Source organism: Pagrus major, chromosome 4, assembly GCF_040436345.1.
Source record: "Pagrus major chromosome 4, Pma_NU_1.0".
Lineage (NCBI taxonomy): Eukaryota > Metazoa > Chordata > Actinopteri > Spariformes > Sparidae > Pagrus > Pagrus major.
The window spans coordinates 3,143,484-3,169,411 of NC_133218.1; the positions used below are offsets into that span (position 1 = coordinate 3,143,484).

At 39.1% G+C, this 25,928-nt stretch overlaps 1 protein-coding gene across 5 annotated transcripts in view; it reads right to left on the bottom strand.

Annotated features, from left to right (window-relative positions):
* Positions 1-25,928, bottom strand: part of madd (MAP-kinase activating death domain) — a 58,418-nt gene that overhangs the window by 27,757 nt on the left and 4,733 nt on the right. For all 5 annotated transcript variants that reach the window (XM_073464931.1, XM_073464932.1, XM_073464929.1 and 2 more), the window contains exons 2-15: positions 22,753-22,967; positions 21,261-21,899; positions 17,714-18,017; positions 16,312-16,443; positions 16,078-16,191; positions 15,861-15,941; positions 12,180-12,352; positions 10,701-10,936; positions 10,441-10,597; positions 10,217-10,320; positions 9,927-10,132; positions 8,949-9,202; positions 8,551-8,690; positions 7,239-7,340 (exon numbers count right to left, since the gene is read on the bottom strand). In XM_073464931.1, the coding sequence (XP_073321032.1) occupies positions 7,239-7,340; positions 8,551-8,690; positions 8,949-9,202; positions 9,927-10,132; positions 10,217-10,320; positions 10,441-10,597; positions 10,701-10,936; positions 12,180-12,352; positions 15,861-15,941; positions 16,078-16,191; positions 16,312-16,443; positions 17,714-18,017; positions 21,261-21,899; positions 22,753-22,811 (2,701 nt within the window). In that variant the 5' untranslated portion in view covers positions 22,812-22,967. The remainder of the gene's footprint in view (positions 1-7,238; positions 7,341-8,550; positions 8,691-8,948; positions 9,203-9,926; positions 10,133-10,216; positions 10,321-10,440; positions 10,598-10,700; positions 10,937-12,179; positions 12,353-15,860; positions 15,942-16,077; positions 16,192-16,311; positions 16,444-17,713; positions 18,018-21,260; positions 21,900-22,752; positions 22,968-25,928) is intronic.

Here is a 25,928-nt window from a genome sequence, read left to right on the forward strand (position 1 = left end):
TTGTGGGGGTTGGGTTTATCATTTCAGTATTATAATAATGATGCTCAGAATATTTTAGCAAGTCTATCTATTTTCTCATTTCCCCATATTGGTTTTTCAGAGCCAGGAATGACTATATTGATATAGATAGGGTAGAGCCTGGGAGGATATGCATTGCTATGCTTCTAGCCTAATTGGATCTGACTGAGAACCAGATGACACGCTATGGTAGCGACTTGTTAACTATGAGGCAGCTCAAAGGATCTCGCAGTGTTCAATAAAAATGCAAAGGACTGTGTAAAGAAACGGGAAACTGTCATCTAACCAACCAGCTTCAAAGACACAAAAACAAGAAGAAGAACTACGAGGCTGCCACGCCCTAAAGCATACACTAATTTGACATATCTTTTACTCTAAATGGGACCATTTTAATTTACAAAATGAACATCATGTTATCTTGAGGACAACTTGAAACTAGTGATTGAGACCATAACCTCATTAGTAAATGGTTCACTGAGGTAATAAATCAAGTCATAGGTAGGGTAATTTTCTCCTAAGCTTATATACAATCGGATTTCTTTTTGACACCAGTGGAGGACCCCCCCGGTGGTCATTAGAAAAAATGCAGGTTTAAGGCACATCCACATTGGGTTCACGTTTCAGACCCAGAAGCTCCAACCACTTATTTGACAGTCTTTGGACTTGACCAAACATGATGAATTTGAGTCCAAACGGAAGCATTTAATGAAACTGGTCATTAATGAATATCATATATTTATGTGGAAGTCCTTTTTATAAATACTTTAGAGATGCCTTAGATTTTTCACACCGCTATTCATAATCTCAAAGATGTTGCAAATGCTGGCATCTGAGGACAACATGTAGACTTTCCTCTGACTTCCTCCTTTCATCTAAGGCCGGACAGACAATTTGTATTAATCATACATGTTGTGATAACTCACACTACAGTTTAAAATATGAAAATTCCTATAAAGTTTCATCTAAAAGACTGCTGAATCTTCAACCATGCTGACCAATAAAGGCATGCAGCATTACTTATTTTTACTATGAACAGAAGGTAAGAAGAAAAACATTTAAAATATAAGAAGCTGCAGATAGCAAGAAGATGCAGACAATATGGTGTCTTTATTGCAATGAAGTTAAGTTTTATGTTACCACATAAAAACCCAACTCATGTCCCAACATCCAGACTGTTGATCTTACAAGCAATTTGGTAGGTATCCCCCCCTCAGACTGCACATCAAACAACAACAGATCCAGCAGCAATTTGGTAGGGGCGACCACTTCTGAGCTAAAAATCAAGCCTATCAACACACTGTCTGCTCTGCACTTGTTGACACGTGAAATCACAACAGATGTGACCACGTATGAGCAGGCATCAATGCATTCATGCACACAACCTCACAAAGGCGGCAAAATGGTGTGTGTCTGTGTGTGTTTTTATACAAAGTTTAGTTATGTTATGTGAATCAGAAGTTATGCGCCTTTTTGTTACGGGCCACTTACTGCCACACCGCATTTTATCCAATTGGCTTGAACACAAACACACACCTTCACATTCACCTGCATGCCAATTTTCAGACTCCTAGGGTGAAAATTGTGGTTGCTAAAGGTTGGGGAATTTTGAGTGAGTGACCAACCAAATTCTGATGACAATTTCACTTTGATCGCAAAAACAATAAATCCTTGTCAAAATTTGATATGAAATACAAGCACTGAAATTTGTCCAGGTTATCCAAATACAGTAATCCACAGCTCTACTGACCAACAGACAGACTGACCGAGCGATCTATAGAGCTACTGACTGCAGCTAAAAACCCAACCTGATCAGAATCCGAGATAAACTAACCAGGCAGAAACTCGTATGTCAGTTTGAGGGAACATGTAAAACATTAAAGGGTTTGAGTCATTATCACAATCTTCTTTTTGTAACCAAAGATCTTCTGCAAATGTAACATCTACTGTATGTCCTCAAGATCAGTTGTGTATTTCACAGCACAGATGAGTGCATTTTGTGAGAAGACCACATACGGTATATAAAGACATATCTAGGGGTAAGCTGAGCTCACAGTTTCTCTATTTTGTTACTTGCAGATTCTGTTTCCAAGGCATGAAAGGACAGGGGAGGAGTAGCCTCCTACAAGAGGACAGAAAGCTTTTTTGATCTGACATCTGTCATTACAGCCTGCTTTATTATCACTTTTATGTGACAGCGGGGATCTATTGTTTATTATCGTTGCTGGAGTCTCATGTGGACAAGAAATGATTATTCCCAATACCAATACTTCGATTGCACAAGCAAAGTCTTTCATCAGGTTTTAGTTTGAAAACCAACAATGCACAGCTGCTAGGTTTTCTCCATGATTTATTCCGAAACTGACAGCAGTAGAAAAAAAACACTTGAATGTTGAAACCCAAAGTCTTTTTAAAGTATAATAAACATTGACGGTGGAGACAGCTGATAGATTGTGTCCACCATGAATATTGCCAGATGTATCTTCGGTTCAATAAAAAAGTTCATAGTAGTAGCTCTAGTTGAGTCTCTCGCTTGAGGTTTTCATCATCAATTTTTACTGGATGGCCTGCAGGGCCAGACCTTAGCTTTTAACTGTGGCTTTTCACAGCGGCAAGAAGAGCCCAGAGGCATATCAGTAGAGGATACTTTGAGTCCTTAACCTTAGGGGTCAAATGATTTTTCAAATAGATCAACGAGGGAGAGGTTGTAGTGAAGCCAATATGGATCCCAAGTCTGAGCCAACAGAATCTTAAATGCAACTGCACAAACACAGTTAGAAAATGCGGTTAAATTAGCCAACAACCATAACATGCTCATTCTAGTATCAACATCAGTCTGATTTTATGCTGGAAAATATTTGGCCAGGTTGAAAATTATGATATCAAATCCAGTCAACAAACACTCAAATGAATGACTCACTCATTCTGTGTAGCTTAAAGAGACAACTGAAAATTATTTGATGGATAGAGAACCATTCACACCGAAACAAAACCCTAATTGGAAGCCTTCAGATACAAAGAAACAAAAACCTGAAAATACTTCAGCGAGAGAGACATGCACTGCAAACTCAGTATATTAACTATTAAAATGTGAACTGTGGGTAAGCTTTTATCAAGGCTGGACAACCTAAAAGAGTGACTGCAGCTCCGCAGATGGCCGTAAAAGACAAAGAAAAATGGGTGTTCAGCCATCACAGACGGGGCGTGGATAACTGGTTTTGATGCTGCTTGTTTGATTAGATGGGTTTTTGATACACATATCTACACAGCGACTGGTTACGATGCAAAGTTGCTCCATTAAAAAAATGTTTTGTACTTTTGTGCTCACAGCTTTGAAACTGTGGATTACATCTGATACTTGCCTGTTTCCTGAGATAGAGGTTGTGTTTTCTACATTATTTGCTCTGTCAGGCGCATCACTAATGTTCTGCTTTTTATTTACTTATAAATTGATTAATTGTAGTAATATCCTGTCTTTAAATTTAGTGTGTGGGCAGCCTCTAGAGCTTCACTAATGTCCTCTTGAAATATGTTAGTTTGTGTGATGGTAGAACTACTAGGAGTAAACCGATTATTGGCCCTGGCCGATTACCGGGCCAATATTCAGCATTTTTCCCCATTATCGGTATCAGTGATTTTTATTGCAGATAAAAAAATCAATTTTAAAAATGTGCTACTTTGGCTATGATACAACATACTTTCACACCATGTCTCACCCACAACACAATATAACTGGTAACACATCACAATTAATAGCCTATATACTATAAAATAATCTGAATCTGAAAAGTAAGTGTAAGTATACTAAGGCTAACCCCATAGTATAAGTGGAGGGGCATTTCTTGTAATGTTTTACAAAAGAGAAATAACACTGGAAATTGAAAACATATGATTTACATTGACAACACTTTTCAGTCTATATTTTTATACCGTTCATTGCTTTTGACGGACTATGTTTCAGTGCTGTTGTAATTCTACCAAAAATACCCAAAGCCTTTTGAGACAGCTCTGACAAACACTGACAGCCTCAGCTCAAATCCAACCAGAATCTCCTATGAAACACACACAATGCTCCAGATTATATGCAACATTACACCTTAACTATGAGGTCTGAGTTTATTTCACTGATGATAAAAGATTTTCACCAGTTGGGCTCTAAATTTGCATAATTTGACTGTAGTCACTGCTTACTGTGTGGAGCACAATTACAGCATGATTGGGCCCAACCCCGTTTGTACACTTTGTGGGAGCAAAAAGGACAAGAAATTAAAGACAAACAATGGATGTTGGGAGATTATCTGATTCTATTCTGTATCTCCAACATCTTTTTCTGTGTCTTTTGCTTCATTTGCTTCCCTGTGGTTAACTGTTGCATAACGTTGTTTAACTTCTTCTTGTGATTACCTGATGTTAGATCTAGGTACATTTCTTCATTGATTCATTTGAAACTAGTTTGTGATGGGGCTAGTTCAATAAATAAAATTAATCATAAAGTATTGTGGAATGAAATTAGTCTGAGGAAGGGGAACAGTCACTATGAATGGTGACGTGGTAAGACAAGACTCGATGCTCCACTGGATCACTGATGACACACACAGTGACCGAAATGAGGATAGACAAGAGGGGGATGCTGGGAGATGTAGTTGACTGGCTTGGAGAAGCATGCAGCTCACTCGATAAAAGGGTAGAACCCACCTTCTCCGCTCCCCGGGCCGGCCTCTGTAATTATCTCCATTAGAGAATTTAGCCCAAATACTGCACACAAAACCCAGAATTAGTGCCGCGAAAAGGTGGACAGAGCGAGGGACACCGGCCCAGACACAACCAGTCTGAACATCAACCCATAACACAACATGCACACTCAACATGGCGCCAAAACAAAGAAAATTAAAAAGTAAAAGAGAAAAGGGCAGACAAAAAAGAGCAGAGGACAATATGTACTGAGAATGGTGTTAACTCTGAGTGTTTGATAAGATGATCATGTGTTCGGCAACACATTCAACATTTACAGTGCCAAGTAGGAGTTGCGTATAGCTCATACTTTGTTATATACATCAGCCTGAACCATGCAAGTAATGCTGAACAGTGCAGTCCAACAATGACAATGTAAATCTTGAAGAATGGATGGAGTTGTTTCTTTACAATGTCTGCATGATGTAGGGCAGAAATCTTGTTTGGAGCACAAAAACACAACATATAACCAAAATAACCATGACACACTCATTGGAGAACCTGTGATATTCAAAGTTTCATCACTTTTTTGGGTTATAATAGAGCGTGACCTCAAAAAAGGGAAGGAAACACTCAACAATGGGAGTCACCAAACCAGCAAGCAGGGAAAGAGACATATGAAAGTCAGGAGGCAGGAAATTAATTCCATTCACTGAGGACAGATGTTTCTGTGAACGTCATCCATGGACATAAATCTAACTTCATTAAAACATGAATTAAATGCACTTTAAAAGGACTGAGCATCCTTCTTGTAGCAGTAAGGATGTGCAGATGCCACACCACTAACAGTTTGTAGTCACAGAGGGAAAATGTGTGCATCATCAAGAAGACTCCCACCAGCCACACAGAACGCAATGGCAAAGGAACACAGGGGAAGGTATGGATATACACGAAGAACACTAAAGGTGTGTCTTCTATCCTAGTCCTACACTGAGAAACAGGGTGTAAGATAGGTATAGGTAACTTGAAGGATAAAGAAATGCCTAGCCAGGGGGCTAAAACAAACTACCACACCAGACAGAACATACCCGGGCTGTCAGGGGCATCTGAACAACAAAGACAAAACACATCATAATCAAAGGAACATAACATCTTCTATGGCAGCTATTCCACATGGAGTGGAGCTATTGAGTTACAGTACCATGCTTCACCTGTTTTTTCTCTCAGTTAAAGTGAAAATCCAGCCCAAACAGAATTCATATTAGCCACATAAGAAATATTAGCCAGTTCAATAACTCTATTCCCAAGTGGATTTTAGTCCCTGTAAGTTCAGCAAAGAAGGACAGATTTGTCTACACTCTGCATAATTTGCCTGCTCTCATGTTCATGACAGATAAGACTTTAATAAAAAGCTGAATATGAGCCTCAGCTGCGACTGTGGTTGGAAATTATTTTGTTATGCTTAGGTTTCCATTCATGTGTAACTGCACTCCTTACACACACAAAACTATATTACCTCCTCTTTGGATTGCTTCCTCTTTCTGTTTGCTGCCTTCACACATTTATCTGAATCCAAATGATGCCCGGGTGCAGATTTGTACCAATGTATTGTACAAACTGCTCCAAATATGATTCATATGAACACATTCTACAGCATCAGCTAATGGTTTAGTAGAAAAGGGAAATCAATCAATAGTCCAAGGAAAACTGCACATGACAACACAAGAGCAACAAGAGTTGCTGTGTGAGACCATGACAACAAATGTGAAGTCTGTTTTTGAGAGGATTTTCCTGTTACTCTTGAGAGAAAAACTGTTTGATATATCCTCAATATTCTCCTTTAAAATAGTGCCATATCTGTTTGGCAATCCAGTGGGAAGTAAGTCAGGCTATAAATAAAACAGCTCTACAAACCTGCTTGCTCCATTTCCTCCTCAATATCAATATTGAAATATTCTTTTTACCCGACAGAAATAATTTAGAAAAAAAAAGGAAAACAAAAACAAAAAGGCAGAAAAGGACAGACAATAAATGAGTTAAATAAGAATACTAAAGTCAGAAAATACTTAATGATAATAATGCTATGTTGTTCTGTTTAGTCAAGTGTACATTAGGAATGGTGTTAGTGATTTTAGTGGGTAAGCAATGCTGGCCATAAGCGTATGTATGATGAGCTTGTTAATTATTAGAATTTTACACGTATTTTTCATGAGAGGATTCAAATCATGGTATTTGTGTATAATCTTAAAGTGACAAAATAGAATTTAAAAAATAATAAACTTAATAACCTGTTACATGACTGCAAACATGAAGTCAGTGATTTAAAAAAATATAAAATGAGTGGATCAAAGAAACAAAAATTTTCGGTCCTTTCACTTTATCAACTCTCCATCCACATGTGTCTTCTAAACAAGACATTTTATAATTATGTTGTTTTTTTTTACCCTTGAAACCACATTGAACAACTGTCACAGAGAATAAACAAAAACTCAATCAATTTCATGATGAACTTGAACAGATATAAATTGATCAGGTTAGCTGTGCTGTCCTACCTTTTAAGCTGGGGAAAGGAGTTGCTTTGTCCCTCGCTGCCTTGTTAGGAAGGGCAAGATTTGACAGACTGAAACTGGTGCCGTGGTTCTTGTACAGATTGCCTGTAGGGGCGTGATAGTATATAATATGATCAGAAAACAGGAATAAAATTCAAATGAACAAAAGTTTTATATATAACATTATTCAGCATTCACATGAATTTTAGAGAGGGACGTTTATTCTCATCAAAACAGTAATAAATCAGCCTTTGGTAAAAAGAGCCAGCTGACCCCACAGTAGAAAATTAAATAGCTGAACTACAAGCAATAGTACATTTTTAAATGGCCATATGTACAATAAAAACAAAAAAAGATTTCATATAAAACATAGCCTACTAACGCAACCCATCGCTTAAATCTTCCAGAGTTGATTTTTTTTGGAGTTGAAACAAGCTCTGAACACAACACTAACTAAAACTTTCTTTATAGCTGATCTGGTCAATGTGTTGACTTAACACATCCAGAACAATATAAGCATTCATTTGGAGTCATGTGCTTCTGTTAAACTAATACATTTAGGTCCAATATTTGCTCTCCTGAGGGAAATATCTTGCATTTTCGCTGCTAAATGCCCAGCTACATTCACTCGCTGGATGTTAACTATGTCTGCTTGCCATTTGGTGCTGAGCAAGTAGCATATAAGACATTTAATTTCACTGCCAACAGTTGCTTGTTGAAGCCATAAACAACACTATTCACACGGTTTGTGTGAAGCAGAACAATGAGCTAAAGACGCTAAAACCTTCCACAGAGCACAGGGTAATGAACTCAATTGACAATTCTCTGGAGGTTTGTCACGATGAGTGACCCCCTTCACATCACACATAATAATTCAATCAACTCTCATCTTAAATGTACACATTACAGTTACAACTAACACTAAATCTGTTTTTGTTTGTTTCTAATGCCATTAATTGATTCTAGTCCCAGTCTATATTTTTCATTGCAACAGCAGTTTTTTGTGTCAGATTAAGATTGTGTCCTCTTGACAAAAGAGAAATACAGACAAAATTCTATAGGCAGCATCATCTTCACTCTCAGCTAGGCAACACACTATACACTCTTGATTTGATGCATTATTGAATTTGTATGAGTGGGTCTGTTAAAGCTTTAAACTGTGCATTAAGTCTTTAGGAATGGGTGAATTGCTTCTGACAAGTACTTTTGGTACTGGTGCTCAAATTCATCATCACCCACATAAATCAGCCCACTTTACATGTTTTACAACCTGGACTCCGCTGAAAGAAACTAAATGAAATTCAAATGTTCTTACTGGCAAAGGACATGAGTCCTCCGAATCCATCATTGCTGCTGTTGGAAATGGTGGAGTTTGGCGAGCTGTTGCGAGAGTCTCCCTCTCCATCAGACTCTCCTGGGAGCCTCAGGCTACTGGGACGTAATGGACGCGCTGCCCTAAAAAAATTATCAAAAGACATTAACCGTGGATCTTAGACACAGGAACATATACAGTATATGATATATGAATATGGGAATCTGTCAAGCATTCAAACCACATCACAACATAGCACCACCAAAGATTCAAGACCACCATGAATGGAGAGATTAATTTGACATGCTGGGTTTTGATAGAGAACATTTCATGGTTTGGTCAAAGAGCCCATTTGAATGATGATTATGCATTCATTCAAGTGATGAACAAGTTTAACACACTTGTTGCCATTGAGGTTCTGGTTGAATCGAGGGGTGTATGACTCCACTTGCTCTTCTGCATCAGGGTCATCCTCTGAGGGGAAGCCGTACTGAGGCTCAAAGTATGGGTTATCATACTCTTGCTTTTTGTTGGCTGGGTCCACCAGGCCTGTGTCAGCTGTAGGTCTGAGGAACGGCTGACTGGCCAAAGCGGGGACAGGGTTCTGTAAGGCAGCACTTGCTGATGCTTCAATTTCAGGTGCTTCCCCCTGCTCCTGGAAAAATAAGCACACTGATTAATGTTGTGTAAATATCTTCTTGCGTCCAATCAATCAATCAATTCTAGAGAGAGAGAGAGAATATACATATACACATATATATATATACATATACATATATATATATATATATATATATATACATATATATATATATATATATATATATATACACACATATATATACACACATATATATATATATATATATATATATATATATATATATATATATATATATATATATATATATATATATGTATGTAGAGAGAGAGAGAGAGAGAGAGAGAAAGTGAATTTCAGCTTTCTTTGCACTGACTGGAAAGATCACACATAGAGCTGGAAATATTAGTCGACTAATCGATCAGCTAATGGACAGAAAAGGAAAAAAGAAAATCAGTAATTATTTACAGTAGATAACTGATTAATCGTAAAGTAATTTTTTCATGCAAAAATGGCAGGAAATGTTTTTAGCCTCTCAAATATTGGGATTTTCTGCTTTTCTCTGTTTTAGATCATATTAAATTGAATATCTCTGGGTTCTGGATGGACTAACAAGATATTTAAGGACATCAACTTGGACTTTTGAGAAACTGGGACGGACACTTTTCATTGTTTTCTGACATTTTGTAGACCCAACAATAAATACATTAATCTACAAAATAATCAGCATATTAATCGATAACGAAAATAACTGTTAAGGTCAGCCCTAATCACATACATTGTTGACTCCCTGGATGATTGTGCTGGGACTTGAGCTTGCAGTCGTGCTGGAGCTTGAGCGTAGAGGCTGTCCATCAGACGGTTCGGCAGGTCCGTCCCCACTGGATGGACCCTCCAAGCCTTGCCCTTCCCTGAAGTCCTCATAGTGTTGAAACTCAACCTCGCTAGCGTCTCCCAGTGCAGCGTGGGTAGGGGGGTCCAAGCCTAAGGCATCATGGTAAAATATTACAAGGAAGGAAACTGAATGAATGTAGTCAGTGCACATTTTGTAATGAAACAGCGACTTACTTGGTGTGTCTCCCTGGATGTCACCCTGGATCATCTCACTCACAAGGTCTCCAAGTGAGGAATAGGACGAGCTGGAGTCATCGTATGCCTCGCTGTCACTACCACTGCAACAAATACAATTTATCACCAAGAGCTGCCTAAACAAAAAGTACATACTGCAAATACTACAATAAGCCAAGAACTCAATAAGAAAATTACATTAGATTGTGATTGATCTTTCTTACCTGTCTGTGGGGTCAGACTCGTTGGCCTCATCCTCTAAGGGACCAGCCATAGCTTCAACCAGCTGGGAGCTCCCATCATACACTCTGTAGTTCACTGGCTGCAGCTGGTGAGCATACCACTTGGGCTTGTCTCCAATTAGGGAGGGGTCAAACACATCTGAAACAGAAGGGTGCAGAATTAATTCCTTATTACTTTCACACATTTTTCGAAGTGCATATGGATCGAGATAGAGACGATTATCATCTTAAATGAGTCTTACTGTTATGTATCCTCTGAAAGGCCAGGTTGGTAGGATTGAGAGCCCATTCTCCATAAAACTCCACTGCCTGAGTGTGAGAAAGTTTATCTGCAAAGCTGGAACGTCGTGGGCGAGATGCGAGAAAAGAGGTTGACTGAAAAGCCACCACAGGCCGGGGGAAGAGGCGCAAGGTGCGGGTATGCATCTGGAACCCCTGGAGAACATTTGGGGAGTTGAAGAATCGTACCATGGCGACCCTGTAAAAGAAGTTAGTTAGTTTTGCCTAATATTTCTTTTAATCTTTAAAAATAAATACATACAATATAATTATATGTTGACTACATGTTACACCAGCAAATTAATGAACCAAAAAAAAAGTATTCTTGTATTGCATTTCTCACAGAACCAACTTTAAAATTCTATTGCTTGTCCATAAATCACTGAATGTATTGGGCCAGATTTGTCAAAAATACTGAAATATCGATAAATATTGATACTGAATATTTGAGACTGTTTCAATACTCCTTTTACACAATATCGATACTGATAGCAGCTGAGCTTTCTCGCTCTCTCTTCTCTCCGACAGCAGGTCGATACACACCGCAATGCCCATGTAGGCTCACCTCCTTACATCCAATTACCTTAAATGCTGTTGTGCTTATCACACAGTACACAAGCCTTACTATATGTAACTTTTAATAAAAATACAATATTTTATGCCCTCAAAGTTGTTTCATTTCTTCCCCATGGTGTTGGACATGGTATCAAATATCGATATTTTGTATTGTATCTAAGTTAGACATTTCAGTATCTGACAGTAGTTAGGCTGTAGATTTCTGTCTCCTGAGCCTGTAAGAACCTCATGGACCTCTCAGCTCAGCTGGTTCTGGATTAATGACCAGAGTCAAAACCAAACATGGTGAAGCTGCCTTTATAATTATACTGCTCAAATGTGTAACAAATTTCCAGAAGAGCCAAGACTTGAGATAATGCTGATAATGCCTACCTTTTTAAAATAATTTTCTTTTTGATCAAAATTATTTGTAAGTTTGTCGTATTGATTTTGATCACTGTTTCTATCATTTCTTTCACGGGCTTTTACCTGTGCAATCTGGAAAACACTTTGGCTTGCCTTTGGGAATGAAATGTGCAATATAAATAAATTTGCCTGCCTAATAACAAAAGTTACTACAAAACAAGTTTACAATAAATTAATGTATTCTTTTTGCTAGAGATGGTGAGGGTTCTCTAAATATTGGTGTCGCATTAGAAAAATAAACAAAATACACATTTATTCTACTTACATTTTTGCATTTGTAAGATTAAAATGAACATCATTGCATAGGTCTGCTACAACAAACAGATATTTATCAGATATTCCATTTTGGTGCATCCTATATATATAAATCTTCAGTCGCTTTTTTTCCCTTTTCTAAGTCCTTCACATAGACAGAGAGAAACATCACAAATAGACAATGAAAAGAGACATTCAAAGCTTGCCTGGTGGCTACATCCACAGAATCAACATCATTGCCATAAATTAGAGGGTTGAACTCCGTGGAGGATGGCGAAGCTTTATCTCGTCCAGGTGGCAGCAGGGGCATCTCCTGACCTTCCTGGAACTTCTCCAGGTTCAGAATGGGTTGGGTGTTCAAACTCATACTGGCCAAGGCCTGGAAAAGGTGACAGTGACATAAATTAATAACACAGCAGTGGATCTAAACATAAAACAATACAGCGCTAGGATGGACCACTCCCACAATTGGCATCAACATTTTTTTTTTTTCATTTATTTATTATAAATTTCTACACTTAATGGGATATTCTGTAAATGTTTACGCTCTGTAGAAGTAAAACAATCAGGGGCAAAGTGACTGACTGCTTGAAAAGGGACTTGGAAAATCTGGTTTAAGGGATTTTAAGGGATGATTCAAATTGCTAAAATTGATTTAAACGGTAGTCCCTCTTACTACCAAGCATCTCTGCTGCCCAGTAGTGAGCTTAAGAGATGTAAGAGATGATAAACTAAAGGGTCTTCACCTTGGTTTTCTCCATTTTTACTGTTTTCACAACTACTTCATTTTACTCTTGTTACATATGGAGCTGAAGCATCAGTTTTGCGCATGTTGATGCCTGTAGTGGGTGTGTCATTTTGGAGAGGAGGGGCACAAGGGAAGTAAGTCACTATGCATGGTTTGCTTTGAGGGAACTGCTGCAGACTCAAGTGTCAATGTTTAGCTTAGCATAATGGAACATTTAGTTGCTGGGTCTGGATGAATGTTAACTCTGTCAAAGTGATTAGCTTCATCGTATCTTGTTTTGGTTACGAGAACACTCACTGATGCCAAGATAGATGCACGCACATTCAGTCATGCTCAAGCCAGAGCTAAGCAGTGTATTAAAAAACTGGTCCGCTGCATTCTGTGACATTGTTATGCATTTTGTTCAAGTCTTGAAGAGTAGGAGATATAAGTAGTAGTGACAAGCAAAATAATGTGAGAGAGAGAAGATATCCGTGCAGGGGCATTACACATTCCACAGGAGGAGAAATGAGTAACCTTATTTTCAGAGGAGAAGATCTGCTTTTGGGTGATCACGGTCAACCTAACCAGACACTAGGAAGGGGATAAGAGAGATGCGAGGAGAATCACATGAGGGGCTGGGATGATTACTTCGTGACTGACACTGGAACAGCACATGACGGAAGGGTCACCACCATGGCCCTTTCCCTTTCTTTTCTTAGTCTCCTTTCAACAGTACTTCCCATTTGCCTTTTTTGCCGACAGCGATATAAAGTATATTTTGGTGCCACGTAAATGAGACTCAAATAGATCTCACTTCATGAAAATATATGCTGATGCTATTTGTGATTTGCTGCACAATGAAAGCAATGTCTTGCTGTTTCATCACTTCCATTTTCAATTCTGCAATTTACTGAAGGAAGGAGATAAGAAAAGATTAATTTGTGCTCTTCTTGACACGGTGAAGGATGGCCAGTCATGCAAGAGAATTTGCAAGACTGAGTGAGAGTGAAGAAAGAGAACGACCAAGAGAGAAAGAGGATTGTGAGGAAAGAATAGATGTTTTCTTTATGCTTAACATGAAAGACAGTGAGAAACACGGACAAAGCAATAACGTGACACGACTTCACCTACAGAATCCAGCCACTAAAAGACACATGAAGGCCATCCATGGTGACCAACTGGGAGAAAACCAGTGGTTACAATGGAGTGGTGATGACAGATACAGAACAGCAGATCTTTTGAGAAACATAGATAAAATACTTGCACAATAAAGCACCTGCAGCTAAATATAAGCCTTACTTGTAACTTAAAACATGTCGTGTGAGCATAACTAATACAACCACCAATTTCGTAAAAATGTAAATAAATCAGTCACTCATTAGGGACCAATTTATTTCACGTATCCAGCGTTAAGTGCAAGTATTTTCATTGACTCTCACATCAGCAGCATTCTGCTTTGACATCGCAGTCTTCAGATAATCGGTTAAACCATCTCCAGCGACCTTTTCTCCATTCACAGATATTAATATTGTGTGCTTGTTTCCAAATACACAACTGCTAATCTGAGGCTTTGCAAACTCCTACACACCAGCCTCGCAATCACACATCCGCACACGGGGAGAGAGCTGCTAATCACACATGGCTAACGAACCTGCTCTGATTCAAGGCATATCAAACAAAGTAAGTGTATGCAAGGAACAGTTTTCTTTTAAATTAATATAAAAAAACATGAAGCAAAGTTTGAAGATAACATACAAGGAAAGTTCGATGTTAGTTGTATGAAATGAGACAATAAAATAAAAAGTTAAAATATTAAAAAGATAAACAGGTTTAGTGTATGCTTTGACTTTATAGCGTGTGAAGCTTTGACCTTGGCTGCCTGAAGAAAATCCTTAGTATTTATCTGCAAAAAACTACATATTCTAATTGATGTTTGACTTAAGTGATGTCCTTGTGTCACTTAAAAAATTCAGTGTGTAGGATTTTAGGGGGATCCTTTGCAGAAATTAAATATAATGTTCAAAATTGTGTTTTCACTAGTGTATAAACACCTGAAACTAAGAATCACTGTGCTTATGTTACTTTACAATGAGCCTTTTATATAGAGAAAGGGAGCCAAACCAAAAACTGGGTCTAGATAGGGCCCTTTTAAGGTTGACATGTTTTTTCGTGTTCATGTTTTTAGCTGCCTCTGTTGGGAAGTATGACACAAAGGGTGTTCAGTTGGTTGCAGTCTTCAAACTCACCACTACATGCCACTAAATTCTACGGACTGGACCTTTAAATGTACGATTAAATAGTGAATGTTAGGTAATTTTAGTTTGTTTGTCTTGTTTTACAATGAAGGGAAATGTGTAAAATCACTACAAGGATTTGTGTTGTTTAAATGTTTGAAGCATTTCTTCCTTTAGTCATGCAAATAGGAGTTTAAGATAACTGGTAAAGTTATAATGAGTGTAAATAACCTATTACCATACAGAGGTTTCAGGATTACCATGGAAAAACAAGGATGCATGGCAGTGTGACTATCAACAGCCAATAACAGCTGAAAATTTAGCCATGGCTTACATATCAGTAGTTTTCACATTTGCTAAGAAGGGATTTTGTGTCCTATGTTATTGATGTTGCACGCATTGTGGAAGTATGAAAAGAAAACGTTGCGCCCATGAATCAGAACCAGATTCTGATGTTATGTTAGATAACTGGGTTGGGGGGGCAAGTTAGTTACTACAAGTATGACTAAAGGTTTTGCTTGAAAAGCAGGGTCCTAGGATCTGACTTTACCTCCAAGAGCTACAGCATGCAAAGAAAACAGGAAAAAAGGAAAAGAAAAACATTTGTTTGTGTTAGTGCACTACAAATCCCATTTCAAATGCTCACACACTCTACAATACATACAACTGTGTTGAGGAAGGAAGCCCCTACTCTTCACACTGCTGGAAAAGAAGTTTTACATTCAAATAAGAGTACATATCACTGAAAGTCAAAGCTCAGCTCCAGAGCAGTAACTGAATTATAGAAATTTCTTTGCAAAATGCTCATATTGTCAGTAGTCCCACTGGTTCTGGGCTGAGCCCGGGCTGCAACAGTGCAGTAGAATCAGAAAATCTTACACTGACAAAAACTTAAGAGGAATCAGACAAATCACATGCAGTACCTGTTTCAGGTGTTTCTTAAGCTCGCCTGCTTCAGGCTCTGGAAGAGGTGGTAGTATCTCTGCATTGGTGGGTGCTATAACCTAAAGTCAAAGAAAACAACACTCTAAATTAAGATAAGAAAAAAAACTAATGGTTCACTTTAAAAATCTGGACGTCATCAAAACAGGCAAAAACAAGATCAGAAAGAGGAGTAGAAAATCATATGAGTGTACTAACCTTGCTGCTATCAAGGTCCACAAGCCACACATCATCCGGCATTTTGAAATCAGCTTTGTAGAGGAAGAAGCTTGCTGGTACACCTATGATGTAGGGAGTGGGAGCAAGAAGGAGCTGTGGAGGAGGAGAAAACATAGCAGTCAGTTACAGTTTCATGTTACCAATTAAATCTGCATGTTTGGTAAAAATCATCAACTTCTTTGAAATATGTTTAAAACAAATGACCCATTGTACCTGCTCAGCAGAGGCCATGCACGTTGGCAGTAAGGGGATGACAGGGAACATGTACTCCAGAGGGTAGATCATGGCCACAAAGGCCATGACGCTCATAGACAAAGCATTGTAATCTCTGGATTGAAGAATGACCTGAGCAAAAAAGAAACGGAAGAAGACTAAAAAACACAATATACAGGTTTCTGTGTTAATGTTTATTTTAACACAAACTTGGTGGTTGTTCACTGCCTTGTTATGCTCATATATCACAATTAAATAGATAAACACATGGTCACTTAGTTGACCTCTTGCTCTGGTGTTATATCACACTATTATTTGACCAATCAATCCTTTTTCCTCTTTTTGTAAGTAATACAAATGTTTCAAGGTTCAAATTTTGCCTTTGAGTCATATCCGCAATATTAAAAACTGAACCGTTATGAAAAATTCATTTGGCGGCAAAAAGTCCTTGAAAGGAAGTCACTCAGAAAGCTTTCAGACAGCACTTAGTTCAACATGACTGAATTTAATGATGTATTGAATTCATCTTCAAAAAGCCAAAATGGATGAATGCAAGACGGCAGCATTTTATACCGGCTGCGGATGTTAACCAGGAGGAGGTGGTGGGTGGTGGGGCTGCAAATAACACTATAGCTAACTAATGACTGCACTTGGATGCACCATTCAGAAAGATTTTTCAATCAATCTGCATTTTAAGCTGAATCTTTTAGGTAGGTGGACATTTATTTAGGTAGCTGGCCCAGATAAATTCAATATTTGAGAAACACCAACTGACAGAAAAGCAGAAAACCTATCCAACATTTATCCAGCAGTATGGCCTTTCAGCAGTGTGACTGAACATGTGAATCTGAGGTTTGATATGTGATGGCTGCAAATGAGCCTGTGTATCAATGTCACTGTAAACCAAGAGCAACAACAGAACACTACACCAGCACCAGCCAAGCAAGGATTTCTATTACATCCCTACTAATGCTTCAAGTGTTAATGATAGGAGAGACAGAGTTGAAGAGTCTTTCCTTCCAGTCACATGGTGTTTACAACCTCCCTTTTACCCATCATACTTTGCCCACACTGCCATAAAATGGCTGCAGTGAGCCTACATCTTTAACAGAAAATGTCTGATGAAGGCCACTCAGGACATTTCTCAGGAGGTCTCAGTTCAGGAGTGGACACACAGCTGCACTCCAGAACAAAGCACTGACCAATAACAACATATTAAATATAGCTTTGCTTGTTAGTTCTCCTTGAAACAATCAGTTGGACCTTTAATAAAATGCAGCTGAAGACAACCACACAACTCATTCCTGTCTTTAAAAATACAAAGGAAACAAAGAGACAGACTCAAGCGATCACCAATAAGACACAGTTTCTATCCTGAACCCACCGCTGTGCCTGTCATTACCTTGTGCTCTAGCAGGACACAGCTGAGGACTTGAAGACATGCGTCCACGCCCAGTAGCTCTAGGGGCAGGTGCAGAGGGAAGTCAACCATGGAGAAGCGAGAGTTGTCAGGCAGGGCAAAGGTGAGTGACCGTTTGAGTTCATGGGGCAGGACTTCCACATCCACACGCCTCTGACCCGCCAGTGGTACTGGTGAACGCAGCAACCGGTACACCCAGGACTCAATCTCCCGCAGGTCTGCCAGCAGCTGGCTGCCTTTCTCGTCCACCGACAGCGCCCCTGTGAACACTCGCCACATGGTGTCCCTAGAAAGAAGAAATGCACCATGAACACGCATTTGGAACATTGCACAGGAAAACAGGTGATAGTATCATGATCGGTTATAAAAAGGGGCATCCTCGAATGGCTCAGTCATTCACAAGTAAGGATGGGGCGAGGTTTACCACTTTGTGAAAAACACGATTTTATGAAGGACATATTACATCGGCTCAGGAACACTTCGTAAAGCTGTTATCAGTAAACACAGTTCGGAAAGGATTGCATTCTGTTTTTATTTACGTTTTACACAGCGTTCTAACTTTTTTGGAATCTGGGTTGTAGCTGACGTGGCTTTAGGCATATAACACAGAATGAATTACACAATTTGGTCTTATTATACTGCTCGTCTCCCTCAAAACTTAAAGAACCCACAGTAATAGTACAAAATCTGACATGAATCTCAACGCAAAAGCGACTCTTAAAAAGCAGACCATTACTGGAACTGATTGTGTCTCAAGTGCCAAGCTGAAAATTACACCTAACATTTAATACAGTGACTCTTATTAGCACTGACATAATTAAAAATGTTTCACTGACATGTAAATGCTAAGCTTAACAAATAACACATATTGATTTCAGTAAACAGTCATTTTAAAATTAAAAACTGATTAAACTAAATAATTTGCTCCTTTTAGTACTGCAAACAGCCACCACGACACCTCAGCAAACAACCAGTGAAATCACTAATATGATGAGCAAATGAGATTGGAAACACAGGAGAGGCTCTCAAGCAATTGACGAAATATTGATGTGAACACCCTCCACTCAACACACACGTGGTGCCATTAAACCCTTTCTAGAGTGTATAATCATTGTGTGTCTAGCAAGGAGGGAGATAAATCATTAGTCCTTTGAAGCCCTCCCACCAACTGCAGCTGCTACCCAAAGGCAGCCAGAGACCTCAATCTGTCAGAGCCGCCATAGCACACAGCGCTCACAGCCATTATGCAATGGCTCTCCTCCTTCTCTGTCATCATTGCCACACCACATTTCCAACAACCATGGCAGGAATGAAAGATTCCCAGGTCAGTTTAGCCTGTGGCATGAATGGCCTTTTCGAGGCTGTCAGAGAAACCGCAGCTCTATACTGATGATATGTGGATCTGCTGCAGCATTTCACCAGATGAAAAAATGTTAAGGTATGTAAAAGATTAGCTGTGCATCAGACATTCCTGCAATCCCTTGTGATGGTGATGATGAGAGGGAAAGCTGCACTGGTTTGACAGCTATAAATAGATGACTTTGGAGAAAACGTGCACCATCGGTGACCAACAATCACCTAACACTGGGACCAAGCCAGTGTGAAGTGACAGCCTAATTAACAATTTGTCACTCCAAAATTGCAATCTACTGTGTCACCCATGGCAACAGGATAGCCAAAAGACCTTGGCAAATACGGCCACATCACAACACAACGTCACAAGAGAATACAGTTTACAGCTGTGGGTATTTTCTGCAGCTTGAGTAAATTATGAGTCAATCATGCCTGTTTTGTCATTAGCAAAAATCTACATACAGTAATGGGGCGGCAACTAACAATTATTTTCTCAATTAGTCATTTAGTTGTTTGGTCTACTTAATGTCACAATATGGTGAAAAATGTCAATCAGTGTTGCCCAGAGCCCAAGATAACGTCCTCAACTGTTTTTGTTTTGTCCACATCCCAAAGATATTCACTATTCCCTATTAATTGTAGTCTTAAGGAGTAAAGAAACTAGAAAATATGAACATGATGACGCTTGAATCAGAGAATTTTGACCCTTTTTTAAAAAAAAAAGCAACTCAAACACATTAATTTATTATAAAACTAGTTGGCAATTAATGTAATAGTTGACAACAGATCGATTAATTATTGCAGCTCTTAGGTCTTATAATCAAAATACTGTGCTAAATGCCACTTCTTCATATTGTATACAGTGGGTACATCATGCAGCTCCCGCACACTTTCTCTGCTTTAATGTTCTGGGTTTTTTTGGGTCACATTTTTGTCACATGTCGAAGAAATAACATTACCGATTTTAACATTAACGATTCAATTTAATTCTTAAAATCCCATCTGTGTACCTCAGATGTACCTATAAAACTGGAAGAAATAATATTTGCTGCATTATAAATCGTTCAAAACAAAACCCTTTAAGTGCATCGTGGATATTTTGTTTGCCATTATTTATCATCTAGGTGGAGTGTGATAGCAAAGTGTACTGTGAAAACATGACACAGGCTGCAGATGGCCTGCTAAACTACATGGGGGCCACTGACAAAGGCTCTTGTGTTAATTCTGTAACACAAGCATACACAGAACAGGCGGACAATGAGAGAAGCAGATGGGAGATAAAGAAAGCAGTGGGCATTGCAGAAAACATTAGTAAGAAGACTGTAAAAGCAACACATTTTTGCTATTCTGGTAACTTTTTTAACTTTGAAAAAGTGAAACTGAATTATAATAATAACTCAATAATTTGCATGCAATGACACGTCAACAATAACCCACTGATGCTATTCAACAGCTTACAGATGATGAAGACAGATTATAAATGTTGATAAAGGTTCTCAGTCATCCAGGTCATGGTAAATCTAGGTGCTGTATCGTAGGCAACTGGACTGGTTTCAGTTTCTTCAAGAAAATGTTTCCTACGATACAACACCTAGATTTACAGGTTATAAAGTACGAACTGTGTTAAATTATCTTGGATTTTTAAGCAATGCTAGCCATTCTTTTTACAGAATGTGTAGGTGTGCATGTACAGATCTACTGTGGGTCAATTGCATTCACCAAAACTTACCTCCTAGAGGTAAAGTTAATTATGTTCCACAATACACACATTTTGCAAGGAAGAAAGATGTGCTGATCAAGCCGAGGACTAAAAATGGATGCCGTGAAAGTAAATGTCATGGGTTGATTAAAATCGAAGGTTTTAAGCCCTTGGTAATTCAGCAAATTTCAGGGCAATCTGTCTGTTAGATAATGAGCTCTCCTGATCAAAGTTGACATTCGGCCTAAGGGTGGCACAAGAAAAAAAGGACATGGAGTGTCAAAAGCAATGAGTGTTCATCATCTGAAAAGCATAAATGTGCTCAGCAATTTCTTATAGCAATCAATCAGATTAGCCATGTGCGGGTCCTCTTAAATAGTAGGTATGTTTTAAAGTACACCAGGGTGAAATGGTAGTATTCTAAGAAAGAAAGAAAAGAGTTACATGTATAATTTAAAAAACAATCTTAGGCCTCACCTCTGAGTGGTGCGAGGGAGCCCAGCTCGTTGAGTTAGCCTCTGACTGCAGCAATCCACCAGCCTCTTGAGAATATATAAGCATTCCCTAAAGGTGGAGAAGAAGGGATAGTGGCTGAGTATGCACAGCGAGGTCAGTGTGCTGTTGCGGTTCCTGGCTGCCATCTTAGCAGCGCTTCGTCTGTGCTGTGGGGACTTTCCAGCATTTTGCTCGGCACCTGGTTTGCCGCTCTCTTCCCCAGAGGCGGGCGGAGGTGCTGACTCGACATTTTTAGGTGGAGATAACGCAGAGGGTGGGCCTCCACCGCTGCCATCAGACCCTTCACTAGTGTTCTCCGCCTGTGCTGCTGTCTCTGTGTGGCTTCCCTTGTCCCCTCGAGGACGGTGGTGTCCTCGTTGAAAGGAGCGGTAGAAGTTGACGCAGATTCCGTAGCGGGTGATTCCTGAGTCCTTGTCGGTCAGCGTGAAAACAAATGAGGAGTCGTCACGAAGGCTAACTCTGCGCTGGCGTATACTCAGGCAGCCTTCTGGTTGGCAGAAAAACACCACATCTGGTGGGAGAGGGAAGTCGTGGTGGTCCTCCAGCGGATAGCGGCGGAGAAGCTGAGGTGTCTGGGCCACACTGTCACTACTTGGTTGCCTGGAGGGGAGGCGGAAAAACATTTGTTTAGTTTTAAAAGCAGCAATGTAGCCTGTAGAGCTGCACACATCATTAGTTCAATCATCATGTGATCAATCATGTGATTTAACAGCTCTGTGCATTTTACAATTCATATCTGATGTATCTTCAGAATAAACAGTTTTGATTCAATTTGAAATGGTTTTTAACTGATGAGGAGCGTTTAATAAAGGAGGAATAAAGTCTTTAAACTCTTGACAGTGCAGCACAATGACTAACAAAGCCCTGACCCACCCTGAAGGTTACAGAAGCAAATCTGTATCTATACTATATTTAGTCAAGAATCCAAGAACCGTTCACATAATCGGGTCAGGAGGAGGAAACAAATAACACCCTACAACTCTAAAACTGCCCTGAAGGGTAAATATTACATACCTAAATGCTCCAGTAGAGATACTGACTGGCTAAAAAGCAGTGGCAGACTGGACGGTTCTACTTTCACTGTGTTCATGTGAATCATCCTTTTCCCCTGTAGCTGCTGTGCTTGAAACAATGTGCTTCTTTGCTTCATTTTGAATGCTACATCATGTGGGCAGGGATGTAGACCACACCTCACGACCCACAGGACTCAAAGGATCTGGTGTCAAACACTGAGGAACGACCCCAGAGGTCCTGTGTCCAAGCCTTAATGGGTCAGAGTCAAGTCCGATTTACGGTGGTGCCTCATGGATCAGACTTCCTCAGCATGTCCTATGGATGCTTGATTGCCTTCCTCAATTAGCATCACTAAAATTATATAATATTTACAGCCACCCTTATGACTATGTTGACTGAGATATTCCTTCTACTTCTCAAAGTCAGATTAAGATCTCACCTTGCTCCGACAACCACCAGGTAGTCGAGAAGGCGAGGGCACGGTTTCTTTTTCTCCATCTTGGATTGGCCACGTCCTGTATGTCACGGCATCCAGGATTTATGTTCCCTCTTGAGTCAGTGCTGTCCTTTCATCACAACTGTGAAAGTTCAGGTATGAAGTTGAAACAAAGCTCCTCGATTATCATTGTGATGGTTCGAATAAATGAGTCAAACCTGTAACACAAGAAAAAGACAGAAAAATAGTCGTTTAAGTCATGTTTTCCTATAGGCACAATTAAATAAATGCTAAAGCGTAAACCAATTTAAAACTATGAGGGAGCATTAAGGAAAAATCTAGTTCACTGCCACTGCACAATACCAACCAGCGACACTGTTTTTCAGAGTTGCAAAATTAAATATGTGTCAAATAATCATGATTTATAGTCTTTGACCTTTTCTAAATGTCAAGGACTATAAAGAAGTTGTGCAGTCTGCTCACGTTTGCAGTAGTCTCCACTTTCCCTGTACATATCTCATCTATTACTTCAGTATTAACTACTTGTCATAAGGAGCCTTTCAAACCCACATGACAGTTGGTGCTTCACATACAGGTAAGTTAGGAGCGGCATGAAGTCTAAAGGAGATTTTTTAGTTAAGAAAACATGAGTAGACAGAGAACAATAATGTGCTGTTCAAACACTCAGCAGATAATCCATTAAAGAAGCAGATATATGACAGATGTAAATGTAGTTGCATTGCATTTTGGTTAATTGAGGCTACTGCCAATGAAGAAACTTTTTTTCACATCTAAAACTCAGCATTGTCCCTTTTTGTCTGACAGTCCAGTATTTGCGAAAAAATCTGGCTCTGAGATGTTTTCTTGCTATCAAACAGAATTGGTTTACTCTGCAATAAATTAAAGACAACAATTATGTCATGCTGAAGTTACATATTGCCATTTTCCAGCAGACAACAAGACAAAGCTGGAGGAGCACAAAAGATGACAGACATGACAAGCTTGCATCATCATCTCCAGTGTAAAACTGTGTATACATTTTATTCTAAATAATACAAAGGCGATAAAAGCAAAGTAAGTGTTTTGGCGTTGATTGTTCTGTTATGACGGTTATGTCAGCTGGTTGTTTTTGTTGGAGGATAAAGAGTTTTCAGGAGAGGCTTGCTGATATACTAAGCAGCTTAGGAGCCTTGGTGGAATAAGCACCCTTCACAGCTTGTACTATGCCCCCTCCAGCCCTGTGATTTACAGGTAACTGCAGCAAACTCAACCAGCAACCTCTACAGATGGCTATCCCCCACCATGGAGCAACTTACAGCTCCAGTCAAGCACCTTCTCAACGTGCTGTAATCCTCAAACTATGGAATTTAAACAGCAGGGTGAAAATGTCTTACATAAACTGCCAAAACTTGACAACATTACAGCATTAAGAACAATATTTCTGCAGCTTATCGCAAGTGAGCAGGCTATGCTTAAGTCACACAGAGCTGCAACAACAATACCGCTGCTGCTTTATCATCTCATAGAAGCAGTGTTCTGGATGTACTCTTGTAAAAGGTAAGATGAGAATGCATGAGACACTCAATTTAAAAAACAATCAAATAAACCAGGAGACGATAGGGATTATGTTAGGCTCAATTCTTGACACTTTTGCCTCGAACTATTTGCAGAAACAGTTGTTGTTTTCACATTCACAGATGTTTCATGTGTTTCTATTAGCTGCAATTATGTGATAAAGTACTTATATCCCATGGAATTGCCTCTCCCCCACAAAAGGAGGTCAGAGGTCAGAATCTCACTCAGACATGGATGTAAATTACACAGTATTTTCGTTAGCTACTGTGATTAACCATTGTGTTTTACATTTACAGCGATACAGTACATAAACAGCATGGATAGAGCATAATGAACAGCTTGTGGCTGAAGTGAAGACTTCAGTCAGAGCAGAACTTGGTAACTGTGTCTCCTCCACAGCAGATTTCTCCTCAGCATGATTGTGAAACGTTTTTACAAAATGGCGGCTCTATAAAGGAACGGTTTCATTTTGAGGGACAAAAGAAAAAACTCCTAACTGCTGATGCTTTAGACTGCTGAATTGAATTATATAACACTTCATACATTATACTGTAAATATCAATCACAGTGAAGCAAGGACAATGAAAAAAACCCCCAAGGTGTTAAAAAACATATCTGACAAGGGGACGAGCCTACATTAGCAACTGCCATACATATATGTAGTGAAAAGTACACAATGTGCAGTGACGGGATCGACTTCTAACACAGCGAAACAGCCTTTACTCTTACAGCAACAATGGCACATGCAGAAACTCCACCCTGAAACACAAACACTTTACCCAGAGCATTTTTTCGCTGTCTCTTAAAGGCCATTATCCTCGTACTGATAAGCTAATGGGCCAATAATTTAGCCAGTGGTTCATATATACTACATATCATTGATTCATTCCAGTTAAAAACATTGTGAGTAACCTAAGGGGAAAGGACTAGATGTGGCACTGGTTTAAAATGATTGGACCTCTATCACTTACAAGCAAGATACAGGCTGAGTAAAAAAGAACATCAACTCTTAATATCAGACAGAGGTCTGCAGTGGCTTAAAGCTCAATCGTATCCACTTATTTGTGAATTTATTCAATTGGCTAAAACTACAGCCCAATAAAAGAAAGATTAATGAGTTCAGAATTATTTTGACATAAAACTGTCAACAGCCATTGTTAACAAATAATTGTTAACAATGGCATTCATGAATTTGTACAAAAAATGTACTCGTAACAGTTCCACAACATTGTCAATGTCACCTGGACATATTTCAGATATATATATGTGTGTGTGTGTGTGTGTGTGTGTGTGTGTGTGTGTGTATCTATATCTATCTATCTATATCTATGTATGTATGTATGTAGATATAGCTTTAGCTGATAACACAACATATAAAATTGCATTAAAATGTCCAAAAACCAAAAAGAACTTTGTTATGTATTTTGTTGAGCTGTGTACTTACATTATCCCAAATGCTTCCAACAATGTTCAAGAGAAATCCATACTTTATTTAAGGTACCGGTGCGTTTCATTTGGTTGACTGTCGCAAAACTTCCAGAAAAACACCAGATGATGCCACAGAGAGTGATGAGGGAAGTGGGTGAATGTGACCAAACGTAATG